This window comes from Musca domestica, unplaced genomic scaffold (genome assembly GCF_030504385.1).
Source record: "Musca domestica strain aabys unplaced genomic scaffold, Musca_domestica.polishedcontigs.V.1.1 1, whole genome shotgun sequence".
Taxonomy (NCBI): domain Eukaryota; kingdom Metazoa; phylum Arthropoda; class Insecta; order Diptera; family Muscidae; genus Musca; species Musca domestica.
In genome coordinates, this window is record NW_026712114.1 from 13,608,133 (window position 1) to 13,633,703 (window position 25,571).

Consider the following 25,571-nt stretch of genomic DNA (forward strand, 5'->3'; position numbering starts at 1 on the left):
CCCAAGGGTCTTCTTCTATAGAAGCCCCAAGGGTCTTCTTCTATGGAAGCCCCAAGGGTCTTCTTCTATAGAAGCCCCAAGGGTTTTCTTCTATAGAAGCCCCCAGGGTCTCCTTCTATAGTGGACCACAAGGTCTTCTACAGAGGGCCATAAGGTCTTCTTCTACAGAAGCCCCCAAGTTCTTCTTCTATAGAAGACCACAAGATCTTCTACTATAGAAGAGCAAAAAGTCTATCTTTCTAGAAACAAATTTTCCTTCCAATTTTAGTTCGTGCTAAAGATGTTGGCCGGATTTTTGGTTTTTGTGGTTGATTCCTTGGAGAAATTAATTTGCAACTTGTGAGACAGTTTTTTATTCTAATCTTAACTTTGCTACTTTGTAAGTGTGTGTACATTCTAAAACATTTCGTTGTTTTTTTTTTTTTTTTTGTCTACTCCAAAGTCCTTGCTTGGTTTTTTTTTTTTTTTTGGTAACTTTTTCTTTGAGGTTTCTATGAGCCTTGTTTTGGTGGCTGGCTGGTGGCTATATTTTATATTTTGACACTTTTGTGGTTTGTTTTTATGGTGGTGGCGAGAGGCCTTGGCAGAAGAGGGGAATGAGCCTTGGTGGCTATTTCTAGGCAACATCTGTTACAGTTGGCACTTTTATGACAACCTTTTCTAATCTACACTAAAAACCTGCTAATTATTTCTTGCACACCTACAACAGCATCCTTAATTCTCAATGGCCGCCCTGTCGTTTCTCCTCCACACATATCCCGGCATTTGACAGTAATATTACTTTCTTGCTGAGGAATTTTAGCAACTTTGTTGTAGTAGTTGCTTGTTTTTGGTACTTATGGAGATGGCGTTGATGCCAGTTGCCGGCACATCACATCAACATGTCACTTGCTGCCTTCGTTGACGGCACTAAAACTTTGTTTTGTTAATTGGTTCAGTCACCTGGTGTGCACACATACATACATTCATACGTTTTATACAAGTACATATATTTTCTTTCCATGTATTTGCTGTACCTTTTTTTGGCTATTAGCCAGCCAGCCAGCCAAGCCACCAATAAAACAAGCCATTTCTAATGTCGTCCACCCTTGCCAAATTGTTTCAAGATTCTAACAAAAAATTAAAAAAAACAGCCAACCAACCAAGTTAGCCTTGCGGTTTGTCTTTTATGACTTTCGGTGGGGGTGATGGCGGTCCGAGTCCTGCTCTCCTTGTTTTTTTCTTCTACTACTTTTCTACCTGGCGTTCCTCGAATGTCAGTCACCAACATTAACATTATCGTTTCTGGTTACATTTGAAGTGTATAAAGTGAGCCAAAAGCAAGCCAATGAACACTGAGTAACATAAAAATTCATGACATTACTTAAATTTCATTTTCATAGTCATAGCCATCAGCCATCCTCATCATCTGCATCAAAATCATCCTAGGTGTCTGCTCGTAATCTAGCCATCACTAGATGTACATTGTGGATTACAGTGTCCATGGCTACTTAACCCTCACTCCAAAGACAGTTGCCATAAGACACCAGCATTAACGAAATATGGCCTTCAAATTTTTTCGACATTTTTTTTGTTTGTGTTTTGAAGGGGAGAAAATGTTAATGTTATGTCCTGTTAAGTGCCACACTTGTCCGTACTTTCATCTTGAACAGTTATGTTGCTTAGATGGCTTGAGGTTTTGTCAAAAAATTTCAAGTTCTTTTTTCTGGTAGCCAATCAATATTTCTTGTTTTCTCAAAAGTTCGATATGTGTCAATTAAAATTTATTTGCAAGGGGATAATTGGAAAATTTGTAGGAATTTTTAAAACGAGGAAAATATGACAATGAAATGTTTTATCGAAATATAGTCCTTCGCCGCTTTGAATTGACCATAAATTAAAAAAAAATATATTTTTTAAAATAACATTATTATTAGGAGTAATTCTTCCAAGATGGAGACATCCGGGTCCATTCTCTCCACGATAGACGGCCTCAGGGTCCATCTATTGTACAGTAGAAAGCCTCCGGGTCCATCCACTCCACAGCAGACGGCCTCCGGGTCCATCTACTCTACAGTAGACGGCCTCCGGGTCCATCTACTCTACAGTAGACGGCCTCCGGGTCCATCTACTCTACAGTAGACGGCCTCCCGGTCCATCTACTCTACAGTAGACGGCCTCCGGGTCCGTCTACTCTACAGTAGACGTCCTCCCGGTCCATCTACTCTACAGTAGACGGCCTCCGGGTCCATCTACTCTACAGTAGACATCCTCCGGGTCCATCTACTCTACAGTAGACGGCCTCCCGGTGCATCTACTCTACAGTAGACGGCCTCCCGGTCCATCTACTCTACAGTAGACGGCCTCCCGGTCCATATACTCTACATTAGACGGTCTCCGAGCCCATCTACTCTACAGTAGACGGCCTCCCGGTCCATCTACTCTACAGTAGACGGTCTACCGGCCCATATCCTCTAAGGTAGACGGCATGGAATGGTCCTTCTATTTGTTAATTTCAAATGATGTTATAGCTACAAATTAATAATCAATAATTCCATCAATATAATATTATGAAAGCTATATTGCCTTGGTCCGACCAAAATACCTTCTCCATGTCATATATAATTTGTTCCCCTCCCCAACACATCTTTGGAAGAAGATTGTTGGTAATTGTAATTTCATCACCTGCAATTGGTCGACTGTCACCCACCCAATTTTTTTTTTCGGGAGTGTCCTAAGTAATTTGAATGGGAAATTCAATATTAAACTGTCCACCCCGGCTCCTGCCACAAGAAGAGAAAGAAACCCCATATTGGACCTTAAGTAAAAAATGTTTATTTTTCTAGGCATAAGCAATGTGACACCTGTTCATTTGTAAAGTTTGTGATATTTTTGACAATTTGCCTGTTTTTTTGTTTCCTCAGTTGTTTCATCAAATGTGTACGTTGACCATCATCACCCTCCACCACCATAGCCGTCTCCCTGCCATAATTTCCGTTTGGTTTCATTATTTTATTTTTTTTTGCTTCTGCTGTTATTGTTGTGATTAATAGGTGTGCTAATGGATGTCATTTTGATGTTTCCGTTTTGTGGTCGCCCATACCTTGGTGACGATTTTTTTTTTCTCTTCTGCTTATTTTATTAGAACATTTTAAGGGGCAATTTTGAAGTTGTCGTCCAGCTAGCCATAATGTTTCTTAATTTGTGTGTTATTATGATTTTCCTTTTCTTTGGACTCGAACCCAAACCGCCATCCTTGTTTTCAATTGTGACCATTTGTTAGCGTTGATGTGTTTATTTTTTTTCGCTGTTGCTCCGCAAAAATGGAGATGAATGTTTAACGCTGCTAGCTAGCCAGCGAGGACATCAGCTAATCTGTTATTGTGTCAAGTGCCTAGAACAGAAGTAGGGAAGTAAAAAATAAGCAAATGTTTGTTGGTTTGTTGATAAATGCCCCGGGGCTTTTATTAGCCTTAATGTAATAATTTTCTTATTTAATATTTAATTTTCCCCAATGTAAACTTACACAGCAATGCAAAAAAAAAAAAAATAGAATATCAAGGACAGCACTCATTCAAATTAGATAATTTAATTTCATTAAATAAATAGGTCGAGCGGCAACTGGAGAGAGGTCAATTAGAAAATATTAAAAATCAGAATTTAATTTAGATTTAACAATTCTTGGGATTTATGAATTTTTAGGCTTTATTTTAAAGATTTTGAAAATCTATTCCCTCATCCTCAAAAGGGACATTGAGTCCTGTTAATGATTTCCTCTTAAACCATGTGTTCTGTAACTTTTACCTTTTTCAATTTATGTGGCAAGTGTAGTGTCTGAATATCATATCTTTGGAATATTTATGTAAGGCCTCCATGGCTAAGTGAAAAAAAAGAACGAAACGGAAATATTACGCCCCTCCCTTTCTTGGCCAAACAAAATTAACAACAACAGCGAATGCTTCAATTGAATCTCAGAGCATTATGTAGAGACCAAAAGGATTCGTTTTGGTGGCCGACAATAAACTTTAACAACGTTGGCTGGCAAATGCTATTACATAAATTCCTCTAGGCTTCCACGGCACGCACTAGGGAGAACGCTTGAAATAACAATGGACGGACCCACCCACCTTCATACCATCAAAGCTTGTACACACACGAACTCACGCACGACCGCACGTATACACGCGCACACCCAAAGTTGCAACACACTTGAGGTAATATAGAAAATGTAATAAATTATCTGTCAAAGAGCTTCCGCAAAACATAAACAAAATAAGAGAAAGGAAAAAAAATCTGCGTCCAGATTCTCTCAACTTAGACAGTATGGACGGGTAAAAAGGGTTATTTGTGGAGGACAGAACACTGTAAAAGTATGTTTTCTCTTAACGAGCATGATTTAGGCTTCTTGAAAAAGACCTCAAGAATCTGAAAAAGATACCTTTTCTGGAAAGCTCTACAAATAACCATATTCTATCAATAGAAAACCATAACCTGAGATGACCTTCAAAAATCTAACTTATTTATAGATGAGGTCATATGAAAAAAATCTGGTACCTATGGAATAAACGCATTCTTCATAGGACGCTCTCAGTCAGCTATCCCCACAACAGGGCCATGAAAAAGCAGACACGGGTGCCTTAAATGAGTACATTTGTTTGCACTCTCACAATCAGAAACATTGAATAACAAATTACCCAGAGAGTAACAAAATTATGAGAACATAAAGGGCCCTGCTATAGTGACACTCTTAAATAACTTCTCTGGAGGACTCAACAGAAGTCTTGAAAGCATATTGTTCCTGTAGACAACCTCAACCATCTACACAAAGTCTACTATTTTCGGGGGATATGAAATATTATCTGCTCAAACAAGAATAGTTACCCTTCTATAAAGGACCCTCCGACCTAAAGAAATACCTCTGAGGATTCTCTGGAAAGCTCTAGAGACGACTTGGAAAGAATTGCTAGGTCCTTCTATGTACCGAAGATGTTAAAAAAAAAAAATAATAATAATAAAAAGAAAACATTTATATTAGACTTTTCGGTCTCTGTTAAGATCTCTTCTGTATAAGAGACCTTCAGAAAGACTCCTCTATATAGGGAGAGTTTAAAATAGTTTTATTTTTATAGAAGACCTGCAAAAGAAAGATCTGTTCCATTGGGAGACTTCTGGGAGTCCCTTAGAAGTCTCCCATACAGAAGGTCACTTATCTCGCCTCTATAGAGAATAGTTTTTCTGAATAGAAGTGTATTCTTTTTATGGAAGAAGATCAGCAAAAGATCTCATCTTAATATAAAATTGAAAATGTGATCTTTGTATAGGAGATCTTTTGAAGGTATTATTTTTATAGAAAAGCACGTCTCTTCCTAGAAGGCCTGCGAAGTACCTACTCCTACAAAAGGGCCTGCTATAAATAATTTCTGCTTATAAGTCCTTGAAAAGGCTTTCTTGGCATAAAAGACATTCTAAATGTCTTCTCTATATAAAATATCTTCTCAAAGAAGATTTTTTAATCTCCAATGCATAGGCAACAGTGAAAGATCTCTTCTGTATTAGAGATGTTCAGAATGTATACTCCTGTATAAGAAACCTTGAAGAGTATTCATTCAAAAGAGTTGCTCTATACATGAGATTTTCATATTCTTATCGTAGGTATTCTACGATGTATTTCAAAAGTTCGATCTGTATAGAAAACTCCTAAATGGTCTTCACACCTATCCCCTGAATAGAAGAATTTCTAAAACCCCTTCCTTTATAAAAATAACTTCTAAAGGGGTTTACGTATGTCTTATCTATATAAACTTAAAGTGTCCTTGCATTGAAAAAACTCCTTTTTTGTGCGAAAGAGCTCCTAACGTGATTACCTTACATAAGACATTGAAACGGACTTATCTGTACAGAATGATGCATACATCCTCGAGTTTTTTTCTCTCTAGTAGGCCTTCATTATGTCCTTTCTGCCCCCCCCCCCCCCCTCCAGGGGATATTGATTGTATAGAACACCTTTATTGAAAAGTTTCTGTATACAAGATCCCTATAGATGGGCTTCTAAGGATCGTCTTTGTCTACAAGACCTTTAAATGGTCGTGTGGCGCTTTACAAGTAAAAATAGCCTTAGATTTAATTTTGAAAAAATTCCTCTTTAAGAGACCCAGAAAGTGGTTTTTATTCTATAGAAGACGTCAAGCAGATCGACCGAGATATGTACCGAAAGTTTTGTATTCAGAATGCAAGATCTTTAAAAGGCCTTCTCGGTATATATGGATTTTAATGAATTATCAAAAATTAAAAGGGGTTTCTGGTACCTCACAAAAGTTTCTATAGAAGAGGTTTTCTGTTTGTATTGCTATATAAGACCCTGATCCAGATCTATATGTATATAAAAAACCCAGATCTTTTGTCCCTAGGAGACCGTCACAATGCCTACTGTCTGTAGGAATTCATGAATAACCTCAAGAAGGACTTCCATCTATAAATCAGCATAAAATAGGCTTTTATCAAAATGAATCCCGGTCCCGGAAATTTTTGATATCCCCTTTGTCATAACCCTTTTGCAGTCATATATCGTCATTTAAATAGACTAAAATACTTTACCGCCCCAAACAAATGCTAAACACAATGATGCTACTGCTGATGGTGCTGCTTCGGCTTCTGCTGGATGTCTATTGAGTACGATATATCCTTCTTAGTTAACGACAACAATAACAACAGCGGCAGCAAGAATGGCAGGACCAACTGTAACAGGTAACAGCTGGCGCTTTCATAAACGCAGGACATACAATTCATAGCTAGACACAGTTTCACCGTATCCCCCCAAAAAAACCCTTATTTACCCACTCCCGTAACCAGCGACTTCTGTAACAATGATACATTTAAGGTAAAATGCTTGTTGTTCGTAAATGATGGTTGAAGCGCGGGAGGGGGGATGAAGATACATGTTTAGTGATATAGGAATGATTCTGGCGAGCACAGAGAGAAAAGGTTACACAATTCTTCTTCATATCGTTTACGATTACGGTAACTTTTCACATAAACAGGCACAGGCACTAACACCAACACCAGCATAGAAAACAAACACCGGAAATATTAACATTTTCTGCTGTTTCTATTTTTTCCTGTCCTTCTTTCGCTGCGTCATCGCTGTCGTTATAAATTTCAATAATGAGACCACAAGACAAGCCTTAAATAAACCACCAACAAATATTCTAGCACAGATAGGCAGATAATAATAATAACGGGCATAGTCATACATTGTAGTCATACGTATTCAGGACCATGCAACAAGCTGGAAAGATGTGTAGTGAAATTGGTGGATTTTTGTTATTGGCAGATGACAAAACATGGGGGAAATGGGGTACATATGGTAAACAGATACACGTTTCTTGTCTGGGCATCACTTCGGAAATCTACCAAAATTTCCTTTTTTTCTTCTATATTTATTTAGGGACTTATGTTATTTATTTGTTTTTATACCCTCCACCCTTCCGTTTGTAACACCTCGAAATATACATTTTAGACCCCTCAAAGTATATATTCTTGATCAGCATAAAATTCTATGTCGATTTAGTAATTTCCGTCCGTCTGTACATCTGTGGAAATCACTCTAGCTTCCGAACGAAATTAAGTAGGTTGATAAAATTTTACTCAAATGTATATTATGTCTGCAGGACTTTTGGTATTGAAAATGGGTCACATAGGTCCACGTTTTGGTATATAGGGGTACCTCCCTATTTTGGGTATTTTGGTGATTTCAGCGAAATTACTCACCGGAAATGTTTCAAATTTGGTATTTAAAGTTCGTAACGGATACTACAGCCTATGACGGAAAATAGTTCGTGCAGGTCCACGTCTTCGTATAGTCCCCATATAACGGTACCTTCCGTTATTCGGTATTTTGATGACTTTTGCGATAATATTCTTCGGAAATGTTTCAAATTTGGTATTTGGTCTACGTTTTTGTATAGCCCTCATACCTACCTCCCGATATTCGGTATTTTGATGATTTTAACGACATTATTCACCGGAATTGTTTTACATTTAGTATTTGAAGTTCGTAATGGATACCACAGGCTATGACAAAAAATTGTCTGTGCAGATCCTAGTCTTCGTGTAGCCCATATATAACGGTACTTTCCGATATTCGATATTTTGATGATTTTTGCAACATTATTCCCCGGAATTGTTTCAAATTTGGTATTTGAAGTTCGTAATGTATACTACAGCCTATGACAGAAAATTGTCTATGCAGGTCCACGTCTTCGTATAGCCCCCATATAACCGTACCTTCCAATATTCCGTATTTTGATGATTTTATCGATAATATTTACCGGAATTATTTCAAATTTGGTATTTGAAGTTCGTAATGTATACTACAGCCCAAGATAGAAAATTGTCCGTGCAGATCTAGTTTTCGTGTAGCCCCCATATAACGGTACGTCCCGATATTCGGTATTTTGATGATTTCTGCAACATTATTCTCCGGAATTGTTTTTATTTCGGTATTTAAAGTTCGTAATGGATACTACAGCCTATGACAAAAATTGTCTATGCAGGTCCACGTCTCCGTATAGCCCCCATATAACGGTACCTCCCAATATTCCGTATTTTGATGATTTTATCGATAATATTTACCGGAATTATTTCAAATTTGGTATTTGAAGTTCGTAATGTATACTACAGCCCAAGACAGAAAATTGTCTGTGCAGATCCTAGTCTTCGTGTAGCTCCCATATAACGGCACCTCCCGATGTTCGGTATTGTAATGTTAGCGACATTATTCACCAGAATTGTTCCACGCAACGGATATTACAGCCTGTCACAGAAAATTGCCTGTGCAGATCCACGTTTCGGTATGTCCATCCCCCATATAACGGTACCTCTCTATATTCGGTTTTTCGATGATTTTAATTACATTATTCACCGATTTGTTTTTCAAGTTTCGCATTTGACTATTTGTTATAAATAATGGCTTATGACAAAAGTTGCCTTTGCAAGTCTACGTCGTCGGACAAACCCAAATATAACGGCTAAATTCGGTGTTTTTAAGATTTGAACAGATTTTTTTTTTTTGAAAATTGCCAATTTCTTCCAAATGGTGGAGGGTATTCAAAGTTCGGCCTGGCCGAGCTTACAGTTTTTTTACTTGTTTTTTTTTTTCATAATTAACCTATGTTTCCTATTTTGTCATTTTTTATTTTTTGCCATTTTATATATTTTTCTAAAATTCTATTTTTTGAGGTTCTCAATATTTATTGTAAACCTTAACATATTAAAGCCAAATTAAATTTCCAATTTTTTTACACTTCACAAAATAAAAGACAATGAAAATCTATCCCGGAAAAAGGGACACATTTGTTATAAATATTTTTTATTTTTTACCATTTTATATATTTTTCTAAAATTCTATTTTTTGAAATTCTCAATATTTATTGCAAACTTTAACATTTTTAAGCCAAATTAAATTTTCAATTTTTTTACACTTTACAAAACGAGAGACAATGATAATCTATCCCGGAAAAAGAGGCACATTTGTTATAAATATTTTTTTATTTTTTTGTCATTTTATATATTTTTCTAAAATTCTTTTTTTTATATTTTTTTGAAATTCTCAATATTTATTGTAAACCTTAACATATTAAAGCCAAATTAAATTTCCAACTTTTTTTACACTTCACAAAATGAGAGACAATGAAAATCTATCCCTGAAAAAGGGACACATTTGTTATAAATATTTCAAGACAGTAAATGAAATTTAAATGCTTAGTAAACAGAAGCAAATGGATTTAGAATCAGTAGCATTTTCTACAAAACAAACCATTTTCAGAAAAAGATTAAATTTCTTGCAATGACACCCATACATTTACATAGAAATGTATAAAATGGAAGGGAAGGATATCATTGCGAAAAAGCCAAAATGGAAATACTCAAAGAATTGATAACTTTAAGCCTTAACAGCTATCACATCAATGCAAAGCCATCATCATCTTAAGACAAATATAGCGATTATGTGTAATGGCAAGCGGATAAATGTTGTGATCAAGCGAGGAAGGAGGAATATGACGACAAAAATACCAAAGAAATAGAGGGTTAAACAAATTCGCACTTGGTTCTTATCCCCTTCCCGGCAACCTCCTTCTCCTTCCTCCCTATTTGACTTCTCAATCAAGGGGCTGGATTCCTGGCTGCTGAGGGTACCAGAAACACATGTTTTGAATAATTTATACTACATCCAAGAGGATTCAACTTGCCTGCCTGCCTGGCACACAAACCTTATGCATCTAATATGAATGGTAGACAAATGTAAAGGAAGAAGATTGCAGCCTTCTTGGGATATAAGAAAATTGACATAAAAAATGTGAAAAATGCTGGAAATTTGGTTTCGTCTTTATTCATTCATTCATTCGTTTGTAGCAGTTTCTTTTTTTCTTTTGTTTTATTGATGCACACATAGACATAACAAATCGTCTGAATTGTTAAAAAAATGAGTCAAAAACACTTTTTTTTGCCCCCAACAAACAAATGCTAGCTGTTGTTGTTTTAGCTTTAGCTTCCGGTTGTTATTGTTCTTCGTTTGTTTTGAGTTCTTCATTTCGTATGCCAAATGTTTTAAATATTTAAACAAACAAATTGAAATAAAAGAGGTTTTCTTTATTTCTTCGGTTCAAATCGTGAAAAAGGACATGATGCCAGCTAGGGAGCCACAAAAACGTAGCGACAGCCAGACAATTTTATGTTATTCGACATAATGTCTCAAAGAGTATGGCATTTTTTTCTGACGCAAAGTATTACCCAGGATTTTTTTTGTTTCGCCGCCTTGCCATAAAGCCAGAGGTAAATAATTTCTTCAGATGTTGGCTGAAGTGGTTAGAGAGGAAAATATATAGTGAATTTTAAATGATGAATACTTTACTCGCGTTAATACTTTAAATAGACATTTGACAAAGAAAGTATGGGCGTCTCGAAACAAATATATGATATTTAAGAAATCTCCGAAATTTAAGAAATCTCCGAATTTTGTCGATATTTTTTTGGAGAAAAGTAAAGCAGTGTTGTATAGGTCTCTGCTGAATAGCATTTTTTATACCCTCCACCATTCTATGGAGGGCATATTAACTTTGTCATTCCGTTGGTAACTCCTCGAAATATTCATGATAGGTCTATACATATTTTGGATCAGCTTGAAATTCTAAAACAATTTAGCGATGTCCGTCTGTCTGTCTGTTGTAATCACGCTATATTTCCAACGAATTGGAATAGAAGGTTAAAATTCCGCACACATGTATATTCTGCCAGTAGGCAGGTTAGGTTAGTATTTTGATTTGACTATTTTAGTGAAATTATTAACTCGCATTGTTCCAAATTTCATATTCGAAGATTGTTATAGGTACTACATCCGATGCAAAACATTTTCATATGCATTTCCACGTCTTCGTATAGCCCTCATATAACGGTACCTCCCTTTATTCCGTATTTTGATGATTTTAGCGACATCATTCACCCAAATTTCGTATTCGAAGTTTGTAATGGGTAATACAGTCTATGCCTAAAAATTTCGTATGCAGGTCACACGTCATCGTAAAGCCCCCGTATAAGGGTAATCATTTATACGGTATTTTTCAGAATTTGTTGAAAAATTTCAAGTTCGTTCCAATAGTTGGAGGGTATTAAAAGTCCGGCCTGGCCGAACTTAGTTGCTTTTTTATTTTTTTGTTAATATGTTTTCTACCCCTGAAGAGATCAGGATGTTAAACAAATTTAAAAAAATTGCTAAATTGAACGATCCTATAATGAACACGGCGGAACATGTTATTATAGGCGCCATCTATAATTCACATTTCGCATCAGTTTTAAAGCTTTCAAATAGCTTTACAGGGATCAATATTTGATGAATTCCTTTATAAGCCTTTAGTGCTTCCCATCGTCCCATTCTTCTTCCGCCTTTACTCTACGCATATTCAGAACACTACACCCACACATAAATATGAAGTATAGATGGCGTTTGTTTTTCAACATAGTCAGTCAGAGTTTTACTTTTGTCAATTATAAAAACAACTCCTTCCTGTAATTGCTGTCATTGAAATTTAACACTCTTGGTGTGGTATGTAAAGGTTACACCTGTTACCACAAACGCCATCTGTACTTCATTTTTCAATTCAATTATGTCAATAAAGGGTACACCAGTTACCACAACCGCCATCTATACTTAATTTTTCATTTGTGTGGTTTTGTTGTAAAATTGTGGAAACTTTCTTTAACAGTCAAAAGTATAGAATATGAAAACATAATTAATCAGAAGTAAAAAACTACACACTTTAAATATGAACAATAGAGGGCGCTAACACCCAACACGTTAGCTCTGTACCAGAAATTACAAGAAACTACACAAAAAAGTAGAGGTCTTATCTAATGCCACTGCTGAAACGGCGAAGATCTCTCGGACTGGTGTGTTCTGCATACTATTTTTGCTTTTGTCCATATTACTTCTAATAGTTTCATAAACTACACATGGTAACGGTGAGGTATAGATGGCATTTGTTATAAGAAAAATGTAAGAGCTTGTTAAGTTTTCGAGCATTTTGCAAAATAAAATTTTTCTCATAATTGTCGACGTTGGCATAGTCTATAAGTACATTTCTCTAAAAGTCGGCCAAATCAAAATTTCAAAATTATATTAAGAGCGCCATCAATATTCCTCATGAGAAATTTGTATATGAAGTATAGATGGCGTTCGTTATACGAATAATGTAAGATATTCTTAACTTTTCAAGCATTTTCCAAAGAAAAAAGTTTTCCCATAATTGTTGACGTTGACGTAGTTTATAAGTACATTGCTCTAAAAGTCGGTCAAATCATTATATTACGAGCGCCATCTATATGTCTCATGAGCAATCTAGATGTCGTTTGTAATAATCTGGGAGCACGGTTTAAGAACATGCAAGAAAAGAAAGTACTGTAAAAATTTACATTTCCGGGCAGAAGTATCTTCAGTTGTTAACCTATTGAGGGAAACTGCGCATGAAAAATGTAGAATTTAGGGAAAAAAGTATTTTAATCACGAATAAAGAGAAAAATACTTACATCACATTTGTCGTACAGATGGCGTTCCTTGATACATATGTCTTTGTCTTATACAACAACTGAAATTTAGAATTTAGACGTGCTCATAGCTGCATATTTCCTCTAGACTAGAACTTGCAAAAAAACTACTGAGCATTTTGTATTTTGTGGCTCAATTCAGGAAAAAGTGAGGTTCAATATTCCATTCCTGCCTTAAAGTTGGTTTAATTATCAATTTATAACAGGAAAACAGGAGGCAAATAATGTGTGACATAAAGATGGCGCTTCTACGACATATGGACCATACTCTAAGGCTAACGTTAAATGCGTTCGCAATGTTTTATAGTCAACTTTAGAAAAGTTTTCTAAGAAATTGCTTAATATTTGTTCTCTATAAAAAACATTTGTTCCCTTATTTTGCTGCTGCCTAAAAGTATGCATAATTTTTATGAATTTATAATGACATTGTACGCTTTGAGTAAATTTCAGTATTTCTACCAAATTTTCCACTAAAAAATTTAACAATATTTTTCCTGTATCCTTTCTCTATAGTATATAAAGAAAATTGTCAAGTTCTTTAATAAATTACTTGCTTTTAAAACAAAACCTGAAAGCATGCACCAAAGAGGCCTTTTATAACGCCCCCCAAAAATATGCAGCAAGCAACATGTGTTATCATTAAATCAACACTACACTACTACCATGGCCAAATATTCATCAACAGAGCTACCACAAACTGACAAATATAAAAAAATAATGACAGCTTAAATGCCATGTTAGTCTTGCCATTGTTGTTACCGTTACCGCTGCAGTCAGATACCATTATTGTGGCCATCAACGATTTTTTTTTTTTTTTTTTTGTTGGTTGGGTTTGGGGGTTTTACATGTCGTCGCTAGCTGGTTGGATGGTGTTGTTTGCACAGTCAGTCCGTCAGTAAGGCTGGCTGGCAGGCAGACATGCAAGGTGACCGGCATGCAGCCAGCCTGGCAGACAAATGGATACACACATCCAACCATGTATTTAAATAAATCAATTATTTCGATGGAAAAAAGTGCAACGTTTTTAAGCTGTCTTACACAGAATAAAGTGTAAACATTAAGCAACAATCCAGCGACCTAGCCATATTGGCCAGCCAACAAAACATGCAACTCTACGGAGAGATATACTACCGAGTAAATATTTTATTTTCAATGGGGAGAACGAAATCACTGTTTGCCAGTCAGATTATCTAGTGGGGGAAGGGAGTTTAAATGGGCAGCAGTGATTGACTGTGTTGATGACAAAAATATCCGGTATCGGAGGCAGTATTTATTTGTACGCATTTCTATAGCATATGTTTAGGCGTAATTTGTGTGATGATAGGCCTAACTAACCAGTTATCTCTGTGTAAGTGATAACAATGGTAAGATGTATTTATATATAAATTGCACACAAATATATATTAGAGTTGTTGATGGTCATCATCACCCACCATTGCTCTCATGAGCGAGCCGTCCATTGTCACTGGCCTACAGTGTTGATGACGGATTTCTAAAATTTTAATAAATTAGCTGTCACATCATATCACCACCATTTGAATTGAATTAGTATAAAATCATTGTCCATGTCCTAAATTTTGGTCTACCACAAGGCAAAAGCAACAAACAATTGCCGTCGTCACCATAGCATGTCTGAGTATGTACTTGTGTCTAACCATTATCCTAGTTTTGCACAGAGCTGCAATTGATACATTTATGTGTCGGTCGTTGTGTGTTAAGCTACTTAATTTGGGAAATATAATAAATTGTTTAAATAAATTAAATGAAACTAGATTTTTCATTTAAATAATATTTTCAAAAAAAAAAATAATAAATAAATAAAAACCCCACAAACTTCATAACACAATTCTCCAAGGATACAAAACAATGCAAATGCAAAAAATAAAAAAAAAACAAATAGAAATAGAAATGTTAGTACTCCTCAGTTTATTTATCCACAAAGTAGTATAAAAATTTGAAAATTACATTAAATATTAAACAACATAAAAAAGGAGGGAGAAAAAAAAGAGAGAGAGAGGGAGAGAGAGCTATAAAACGAATGCCATTTCCCAGGTCCCCATGCAACTGCCACTTTACCGTTTTTCCTAAGAAAATTCAGCAATTTTGTTATATTTCTCCATAGGAAAAAAATTTGAGACAGCCAGTCCGACAGCTAAAATAGACATATTAAAGCCATAAGAACGAGAATATGAAAAAAATAAAATAAAATTTGAGTATTAAAAAAAAACGAATGTGAGTGACTCATATTACAAATTCAAACACGAGAAGTCAAAAGGGAGAATATGGAGGATTAAAATATTTAAAATATTTTATTTGTAAATTCTAGCTTAGCATAGATAAGATGTGTTTCCTAGAAGTCTTTGAGCAGCATTTTTTAAAAAAAAGCAGGGAGGGAAACCTTTCTCTGCCCCAACATCCAAAGAAAAAAAATTAGTTCCTATTTCCAAATGTTCGGCCAGAAATAAAACTTGATGCCAATAAAAATTGAATTATGAAAAAACTGAAAAATACATATATTAAATATGTAGTACACAGGGTGAGATAAAAAGAAATGAACAAAAATGATGAATGAAAGCAAAAAATATCGGAGATAACTTCAAATTTTAGAATAAGTTTAGATTTTTTCGAATTGGTCACCTTTGGAGCGAATTATGACCTTCAAACGGACAATGAAACCGTCGCACGCTGCCCGAATGTTGCTCTGCGGTATTTTGGGCCATTCTCGGCGAAGCTCTTGCTTGAGGTGATCGACACATTGGTATTTATTAGTGTCCAAGGGATTGGTATCCGGAGCTGGAAATTGAGCGAGGAACCTCATTTTGTAACCATTCTTGGGTGGCGCGTGCTAAGAGCGATGGTGCTGAGTCCTGTTGGAATGTCCAAGGTCTGCGGCCGAAGTTTGCGTGCCCAAGGCTTTAATACACCCTCCAGAATGTCTTCGCGATAATATTCGGCATTTATTCTAAAGCCACGGTCGATCAATACAAGCAGACAGCCACCATCGACTGTTATGGCGGCCCACATCGTCACCATGGCCGGCCCTTAAGTTCTGGTGGCCAACAGAAGCTGCACATTTTCAGCTGACCTCTTTGGCAGTTAAACACGATCATTTTGTTTGTTTACAAACTGCTGGACAACAAATGTTTTCTCATCGGAGAAAACCAAATTCGGCAGTTCACCACTTTCGGCGAAACGAAGCAACTCTTTAGCTCTTTTCTAGTCTATTTTCTTTCTGTTGCGGTGTAAGTTCTTGTACTTTTTGGAATTTCAATGGCTTTAGCCCGAGCTCATTTTTCAATATTTGCCGAATGGAATATTGAGATATGTTCAGCTTACGAGCCATTTTTCGGCCACTGCGACGCGGGTTTCAATCAAGTCGCTTCTTTACTTTTCGAACCATTTCTGTAGATGTTGCTGTTTTCTTTCGTCCACTTTCTTGACGTCGGGCTATGCTACCAGTACCACGGTAACGAGAGATGGTACGAGGCTCTAACGATAGCCGCTTGTGGTTTCCAGCCAAATATAAAGAAATCACACTATCACGCTTGAATTCCACATCGAATAGCCTCTTTTATGGAAAATTCTCGCGAAAATAATATGAATATAATGATCTGTCTCTGGAATAATTTTAACAACTGTCGGACGAGTGGCTTGGAAATGACAGCAGTCTGAAGTTGGTTGCAGTTCCATCTCTCCCTTTATGTAACGCTACATAAAAATTCTGCTCTATTTCTCTTTCAGAATTTAAAAATGTCACACCAACCGGATTTTAAATTTTCCAAGTATTTTATAAAGAAAATTTAGAAACATTCTGAGATAATCACCACAACACTGACCTACCTAATGAGCTCATTTTACTTTCAAAAAAATCCACAAAATGCCCTACTTAAAACTGTCATCAAGACACACTCAGACGAAACAAACGACAATAAAATAAAATCAAAGGACCAACAGAAGAAGCAGAAGATGAATAATAGGGCCACTGCACACACACATGGTAAAAGTGGTCATTAGAATAGGCAAAAGAACAAGAAGCAATAGTTGGGGAGGAGGACATTAGAAAACGACCCAACCAACAAGGACAACAACTGATGAGAGGGAAATGAAAAAATAAGATGAATGAAGCATCATTAAAACTGGAAAAAATGAAAGTCGGTACGTACGTCACATACAGCCCAGCCAACCAAGCAAGCTAGCCAGTCGTCATATTCGTCGTTTTATAAACAAACATATGGACTTATCAAATATTTAGCATACATTTAGGATTCACATATTAAAAAAATAACAACAACAAAAAAACACATGAAGAAATGTGTGTATTTGTCTACAAGAAATTGCTTTTTCCTATGCCATTGTTCTGGCCGACCCTCATTTTAAAGGAGCACAACTCATTGGAGCGAGACAAAAGCCGACTAGGGACGAAAACGAAGGAGAAGGTCTTCTAATTGAGAAAAAGGATTTAAAAGTAAACGAAATTAGAATGAATACAACATATGTTACTGGGGTCCCCCTTGTACTCCTTGGGAAAATGGCCGAACAACAAATGTGGCAAAACAAATATGACAGTTTAATTAAATGTTTTCCGGAAACACAGGCAGACGGACGGACGGCTGGCTGGCAAGTCTTGGAGGGTAACACAACTTCTTCCAATTTTTAAAGGGTTTAAACTAATTGAGAAATAAGTTTTTAATGGAGCTAAAGAGTGGTTCTCTAGAACGTCCCAACTATGATTTGATAATTTACTGTGTGACTAAAGGAATATTACAATTAATTTTTATTAAAGTCTAACCCAAGAAAATATATTAAATGAAAATGTATTTGCATAAATGAGTTGGGAACTATTTTTTGTTGTTGTTTTTGTTTCACACAATCCTTTCATGCTAAAGAGTTGCAACAACAAACACCAATAAGCCATTTTCTTAAGTGTAACACAAGTTCTTGAGAACAAGTATGAATGAATGTCATCGTCATCGTCATCATCATTGCCCACAACGATGGCGACAACGAGGAAGAAGTCAACAAAAACAAACTTTCTCCTATTTCCCATAAAAAGTTTTTATTTTAAAACTCTTTGCCGTGTTGTTGTTGTCTTGACTGAAACTTTTCCACTCTGTGTTGAGTTTTTTGTTTTCGTTTTTGTTTTTCTACTTTGCCTCGTTCATATCTTCATCTAGATTTTCGTTAGTGCAAAATATGCATGTTTGTGGCGATGCAAGTTGCGGAAGAATATGTCAACCGGAAATTACAACAATTTCCCAAGTTGTTGTTGTTGTTTGCCACAAGTTAATTAATCCTGGCAACAATGAATGAGCAACGACAAATTTTCTTTTTGAAAACTAGGCCACTAAAAACAAATACCAGAATAAAAACCTACCGAGTACTTTTGTTGGTGTTGAAATATTAGATAAATTAGAAAAATTTCCAAACCCAAGGGTATGTATTGCGAGGACGTCAAATCAGAGCAGTAGTTGCCATGGAATGAAGGTCATCAGTGAGCAGATTTGTTTATATATAAAAATAGTACAGTAATATGTATCGAATGAATGGGCGACTGACTGATTCATTAAGGACCAGGCGAAACGTCCGAAGAGAAAACTCTGAAATTTTGCATGTGGGTCAATTTTATTTTTGGTGGGGGTGAATGGGCTTTTGGACATTCAATCTAAAGTAAAGGTACTAAAATTAAATCCATTGTACTGGATAAGCCAATGAAGACAAAAATCGGGGGACAGGCATAATTGAAGCAAATGGATTTTCGGATATTTGGTACCAAATGAGACTTTTTAGTACGAAAAGTACTAAAATGTCTTACTTGGTACCATGGTGCCCTTTCAAAAAAAAAAAAACCTAAATTTGAAATTTTATATGATTATCAACCTTTTCCTAGTACGTCCAAAACCGGCTACACAAATCAATTTTTATACTCTCCACATTGGAAAGGAGGGTATATTAACTTTGTCATTCCGTTTGTAACATCCTTAAATATTCGTCGTAGACCCCATAAAGTATATATATTCATAATCAGCATAAAATTCTAAGTCTGTCTGTCCCTCTGTCCGTCTGTCTGTCTGTCTGTCTGTTGAAATCACGATACAGCCCACATTATTTGACGTAGAGCGCCAAAATTTAGCAGAGCAATTTGTATTGTGTCTAGGATGGTTGGTATTGAAAATGAGATATATAGTCCCCATATAACGGTACCTCCCGATATTCGATATTTTGATGATTTATGCCACATTTTTTCACGGATTTGTCTGAAAATTGGTATTTGTAGGTCATAAAGGGTCCCTGTACGTGTGGCAAAATATTGCATGTATAGGTCCACGTTTTGGTATAGCTCCCATATAACGGTACCTCCCGATATTCGATATTTTTATGGTTTTTGCCACATTTTTCACTGATTTGTCTAAAAATTGGTATTTGTTGGTCATAATGGGTTCCAGCTCCGGTGGCGAACATTGCATGTATGGGTCCATGATTTGGTATTGCCCCCATATAACGGTACCTCCCGATATTCGGTATTTTGATGATTTTTGCCACATTTTTTCACTGATTTGTCTGAAAATTGGTATTTGTAGGTCATAATGGGTTCTAGCTCCGTTGGCGAAACCTTGCATGTGTAGGTCCACGATTTGGTATAGCCCCCATATAACGGTACCTCCGGATATTCGGCATTTTGATGGTTGTGGCCACATTTCTTCTAATGTTTCCTTTACCCTAAGGTGGAGGGTATTAAGAGTTTGGCCCGGCCGAACTTAATGTTTTTTTTTTTTCTTGTTTTTCTAAGTATTGTACATTTTTTAAGCAGTCGTCCTTCGGCCGGAGCTTGAGATTTCCTCCTCTGAAGATATCCAACACCGGCTACGCGAAGAAAAATTTATACTAAAACCGACCGGATTCAAAGACCCAGGAAAGTGAATAACGTATTTTGTAGAATTTTGGAAAGATTATAGTGTCAACTATAATATGTTTCGTAGACATCCAAATGGGCCTTTTTCGATTTTTTTTTTGACTTTTTTATTCCTGTTCCCAAAAATCGAGAGTTTTGATATAACTCCCGAACCATTTTAAAAAAACTCCATTGTGTTATAACTTGCTACACTTATTAGCTTTCAAACGATACTTATATTGACCACAGTCGGGTCTAGCCAAAACACGGACTTTCGGCTCAAATATCCGGGTTCGTCCCCCCCCCCCAAACATAAGGGTAGTTAAGCCCAAAATTCAGATGTTAAAATTTCGAAGACCAGTGTTATTTAGGAAACATTCCTTTTGCAGGACTTGCATTTCTGGAAGATATTTTTTCAGGAATTCTGAGGTGGAAGTACAAGTTTAAGGTCCATAGCCTATCTGCCTTGACAAAGAGATCCCCTTCAGTTGTGTTTTATTCTAATGCTAGAGCCCCGTTCCTAGCCTTCAAGTCTATTTAAAGGACATTGAAGACAATGTATATTTTTAGAGGCCCTCGAATTCTTGCGTTGTAAGAGAACCTGTACAAGCATACCTTTTGTGCAAGCATACCTTTTGCAGGTTTTCCAAGGCTAGAAGAACTGTCAAAGCTCTTCTAAAGCTGGACGACTTTTTTCGAGAGTCCTTTTAAGGTCTTCCAATATTGAAGAATTTCAGCTCCTGCTAGAGCTCATTCCAAGTCCTCCATAATGCGAATATATTTTACAAGTATTTTATTACTTCACAGGCCCCCTATGACCAAAAGAGCTTTTACAGATCCTTTTAGACCACTACATCTTTTATAGTTCTTCTAAGGCTTAACCCCCTCTTTCGGTTCTCCAAGGCTATAGGTTTTTCTGCAGAACTTCCAAGTCTAGAAGACCTTTTGCAGTTATTCTAAAACTTTAGAATTTTTGGCTAAACTACGTTTTGAAGGTTTTCTATGGCTTGAAGTTCTCAAAGAGATCTTATAGGTCGCGTTCTCGTTAGCTAGAAATAATTCCTTAAGTCTTCCATTCCTGGAAGACCATTCATACAGAACCATTCATACAGAACTTTTATAGAAGACTTTTTTTCATATATTTGACAGCTAGAAGACATTTTAAACGCCATCTATATCTCGAATACATTTTACATAACTTTAGTATGCAGAGACATCTTTACTGCATACCTTTAGGCTTGCCTGGAATTTATGCGAAGCTCTTCTCCCGAAATCTTAAATATCTAAATAACGGGGAGAATAGAGAAATAGTAACAGCTCTTCCATAGGTAGAAATTATTTTTTAGGTTTTTTAAGGTTGGGAAACCTTTTTACTAATCCCCTCGGGCTAGAAGTCATTTTACAAACCCTGTATATTTCGGAAACATTTTACAGGGCTTCAATCCTTAAGAATTATTAATAACACATTTTTGCTGCATACTTTTAGGCTTACCTTGAATTTCTGTAGTAATCAATTTCTTATGCATAAATTTATTGTCTTACATTTTATCTACAGCACCTCCCCCTAGATCTGAAATATTAATAACAAAACTTTGTCTATACCATTCACTAAGGGGTGAAAACAGAACGTCCATTGATTGTCATTATTAGTAGGTGTTAACGAAACTTCTGACATGTTTGAAGTTTGTTTTCCCATTTGCCATGAAAACAAAAACCACCCATCAACAATTTATTACACCAACTATTGTTTTTTGTTTTCTAGTCTTTCAACAAGTTCTCGCCATGTTTTGTCAGCGTTTTTATTTTTTCTAGGCCAGGCTATGAAAGGGGCGGTGTTATTATGCTTATCACGAAACAATTGTTTCTTGTGTAAACACTTAACACAAAAAAAAAAACATTCTTATTTAATGCATAACTTAGTCGAGACGTTAGTTCCTTAATTTTTATTCAAAAACAACAACATGGGCGTCTCTCCCTTCCTCTAGCACCAACTTTTTTTTGGGAAGTGAGCAACATAACTTCCTAAATATAATTGTTATTCTAATTAGTCGGCAGGGGGTAACAGGAACCATTCACACAGCACAACTAACCACTATTTACGCACTTGTTGTTACTTGGATGTTGTTGAATGCCACTCAAGTCAGCCTGGAAGTAGGCAACAATTCCGTTTCTTTGTATTCCCTTTGTGGTATGCGTTCTTTTGTACTTTTATTTTACATTTTTTTATTGTTGGTTTTACAAATCTGTTGCTTAATTTTATTTACAACGAAATTTGTTTTTACTTTTTCAGATTTTCAGTGTAATGCCAGAAAATAAACAAATATTTATAATTCTCTTCTTACATTTCTACTTCTGTCTTTTCAGCGTGGTAGTGACGAACTTTTAAGTCAAGCAGCAGTTATGGCGCCCGCTTCGGACAATAATAATCAGGATTTAGCCACAAAGAAAGCCAAATTGGAGCCAAGCACCGTACTTGGTGGAGTTGGTAAGTTAAATTTGCTCATTGCCCACCTCCCTCCTACTCCACAATCGTCCATTCAAGATTTTGAATGGGGTTTTGCGTGTGTATGTTTGAACCGACATTCATTGTATATCCTTCCTCATTGCTGGTTACTTGACCGCTCAGAGGAGCCGAGTTACAGAGTTGTTTTGTAGGATTTGCTCACTAACTAAACACTTAAAAGCAATTAAGGGCGGTTTATGATCTTTTATTATTTACATTTTCGCTTAAGTAGCTCGGAAAAACAACAAAGTGAACCAAACTAATACCAGCAATGTTACAAAATTACCATAGGGAAAGGGATTTATGTTGTGAAAGCTTGGCAGGCAGGCAGGTAGGTTGGATTAAAACTGTTGCAATTCTTAACGCAGGCTCTTAAAATAAACAACTTAAAAAAGAAAAAAAAAACAACCAGGACTATACAATATGAAAGGATAGCTGATCATAATCGTTTGGCATCGGAATTAAATAGGAAGGTAAATATTTTGACTTGGATTACATTGAGTCATGGCAGGGAAAATATTGTAGACCAATGGGGGGGTGTGCTTTATAACAAGTTATATTCTGGTAATTAAAGGGCATAAAAAGCAAACTGTAGCAAAATGAAATAACTGTGGAAATAAGAGCCGGAGGAATAATTCAATAATATGTTGTCAATTAAAAATAAGAATTTTATAGAAAATTAGGGATTCTATAGAAAATTATTTTGTCGATACAATGTCCAAGGCGAAATCGACATTTGAGGACAGTTGTTTATAGAACATCTAGTTTTTGACAAAACTTTCTACATAAAATCCTGTATCTATGACATTTTCTATAGGAAATTTTGTTAACGCTGTTTTTTCAATACAAAACCTTGTTATCGCTTATATTTTCTGCGCAAAATCGAAAGTATTATTATTAAAAACTTTTCTGTTAAACATTTTGTTATCGAAAATATTTTGTATCTATAATATTGTTATCGAAAATGTTTTCTATGAAAACCCTGCTTATTGATAATAGATTCTAAGGAAATCTAGTTATCGAAAAAATGTTTGATCACGAATCATTTTATCGAAAGTATTTTCCAAAAAAAATATGTTATCGATTTTTTTAAATTAATTGACAATATTCTCTATAGGAAATCTTGTTATCGACAATTTTTTTTTTTTGTTATCGACTATATTTCTGTAGAAAATACAGGGTGAGATAAAAAAAACTGCAACAAAGTCAAACCCCATAATATTTACATTTTTTTTAATTTTATTGAATGGAAGCAAGAAATGTATGAAATAGCATCACATTTTAGAATAAGTTTAGATTTGTTCGAACTGGTCACATTTGGCACGAATTATGACCGTCAAACGACCAATGAAACCGTCACACGCTGCCCGAATATTGCTCTGCGGTATTTTGGTGCATTCCCGGCGAAGCGCTTGCTTGAACACTTTGGTATTTTTTTGTGCCAACCTTGCTTTCCAAAATACTCCAATAGTCCAACGGATTGGTATCCGGAGATTTTTGTGGCCATTATGTGCGGGAAATGAAGCAAGGAACCCTTATTTTGTAACCATTCTTGGGTAGCGCGTGCTGAGTGCGATGGTGCTCAGTTCTGTTGAAATGTCCAAGGTCTGCGACCAAAATGTTTGTGTGCCCAAGGCTTTAATACACCCTCCAGAATGTTTTCGCTATAATATTCACCATTTATTCAGATGCCATGGTCGATTAATAAGAGCGGAGATCGATCATCGGTTGTTATGGCGGCCCACACCATCACCGTGGCCGGCGCTTGAGTTCTGGTGGCCAACCGAAGGTGCACATTTTCATCTGACCTCTTTGGCACGTAAACACGATCAATTTGTTTGTTTACACACTGCTGGACAACTAATGAAAACCAAATTCGGCAGTTCACCTCTTTCGGCCAAGCGAAGCAACTCTTAGCTCTTTTGAGTCTATTTTCTTTCCGTTGCGGTGTAAGTTCTTGCACTTTTTGGAATATCAATGGCTTTACCCCGAGCTCATTTTTCAATATATGGCGAATGGAATATTGCGATATGTTCAGCTCACGAGCCATTTTTTGGCCAGTACCACACGGGTTTCATTTAAGTGGCTTCCTTACTTTTCGACTTTCTAAGTCGATTTAACGATGACGTAGAGCGCCAAAATTTAGCAGAGCAATTTTTATTGTGTCTGGTTGGTATTGAAAATGAGATATATCGGTCCACGTTCTGGTACATATAACGGTACCTCCCGATATTCGGTATTTTGATGATTTATGCCACATTTTTTGACGGATTTGTCTACAAATTGGTATTTGTTGGTCATAAAGGTTTCCAGCTCCGGTGGCGAAACTTTGCATGTATGGGTCCATGATTTGGTATAGCCTCCATATAACGGTACCTCCCGATATTCGGTATTTTGATGATTTTTGCTACATTTTTTCACTGATTTTTCTAAAAATTTGTATTTGTGGGTCATAATTGGTCCTAGTTCGTGTGGCGACACATTGTAATTATAGGTCCACGTTTTGGTATAGCCTCCATATAACGGTACCTCCCGATATTCGCTATTTTGATGGTTTTTGCCACATTTTTTCACTGATTTGTCTAAAAATTGGTATTTGTGGGTCATAATGGGTCCTAGTTCGTGTGGCAAAACATTGTAATTATAGGTCCACGTTTTGGTATAGCCCCCATATAACGGTACCTCCAGATATTCGGTATTTTGATGATTTTTGACACATTTTTTTCACTGATTTGTCTAAAAATTGGTATTTGTTGGTCATAACGGTACCTCCCGATATACGGCATTTTAATGGTTTTTGACACATTTTTTTCACTGATTTTACAAAAAATTGGTATTTGTGGGTCATAATGGGTCCTAGTTCGTTTGGCGAAACATTGTAATTATAGGTCCACGTTTTGGCATAGCCCCCAAATAACGGTACCTCCCGATATACGACATTTTAATGGTTTTTGCCACATTTCTTCTAATATTTCTTTTACCCTAAAGTGGAGGGTATTAAAAGTTTGGCCCGGCCGAACTTAATGTTTTTTTTACTTGTTTTATCTCAACCTGTATATCTTGTTTTTATTATTAAAAATATACCGCTATCAATAATATATTCTT

General features: G+C 36.1%; 1 protein-coding gene across 18 annotated transcripts in view; it reads left to right on the forward strand.

Annotated features, from left to right (window-relative positions):
• Positions 1–25,571, forward strand: part of LOC101889073 (polypyrimidine tract-binding protein 2-like) — a 420,192-nt gene that overhangs the window by 299,348 nt on the left and 95,273 nt on the right. For all 18 annotated transcript variants that reach the window (XM_059119292.1, XM_059119290.1, XM_059119297.1 and 15 more), the window contains one exon: positions 22,328–22,448. In XM_059119292.1, the coding sequence (XP_058975275.1) occupies positions 22,328–22,448 (121 nt within the window). The remainder of the gene's footprint in view (positions 1–22,327; positions 22,449–25,571) is intronic.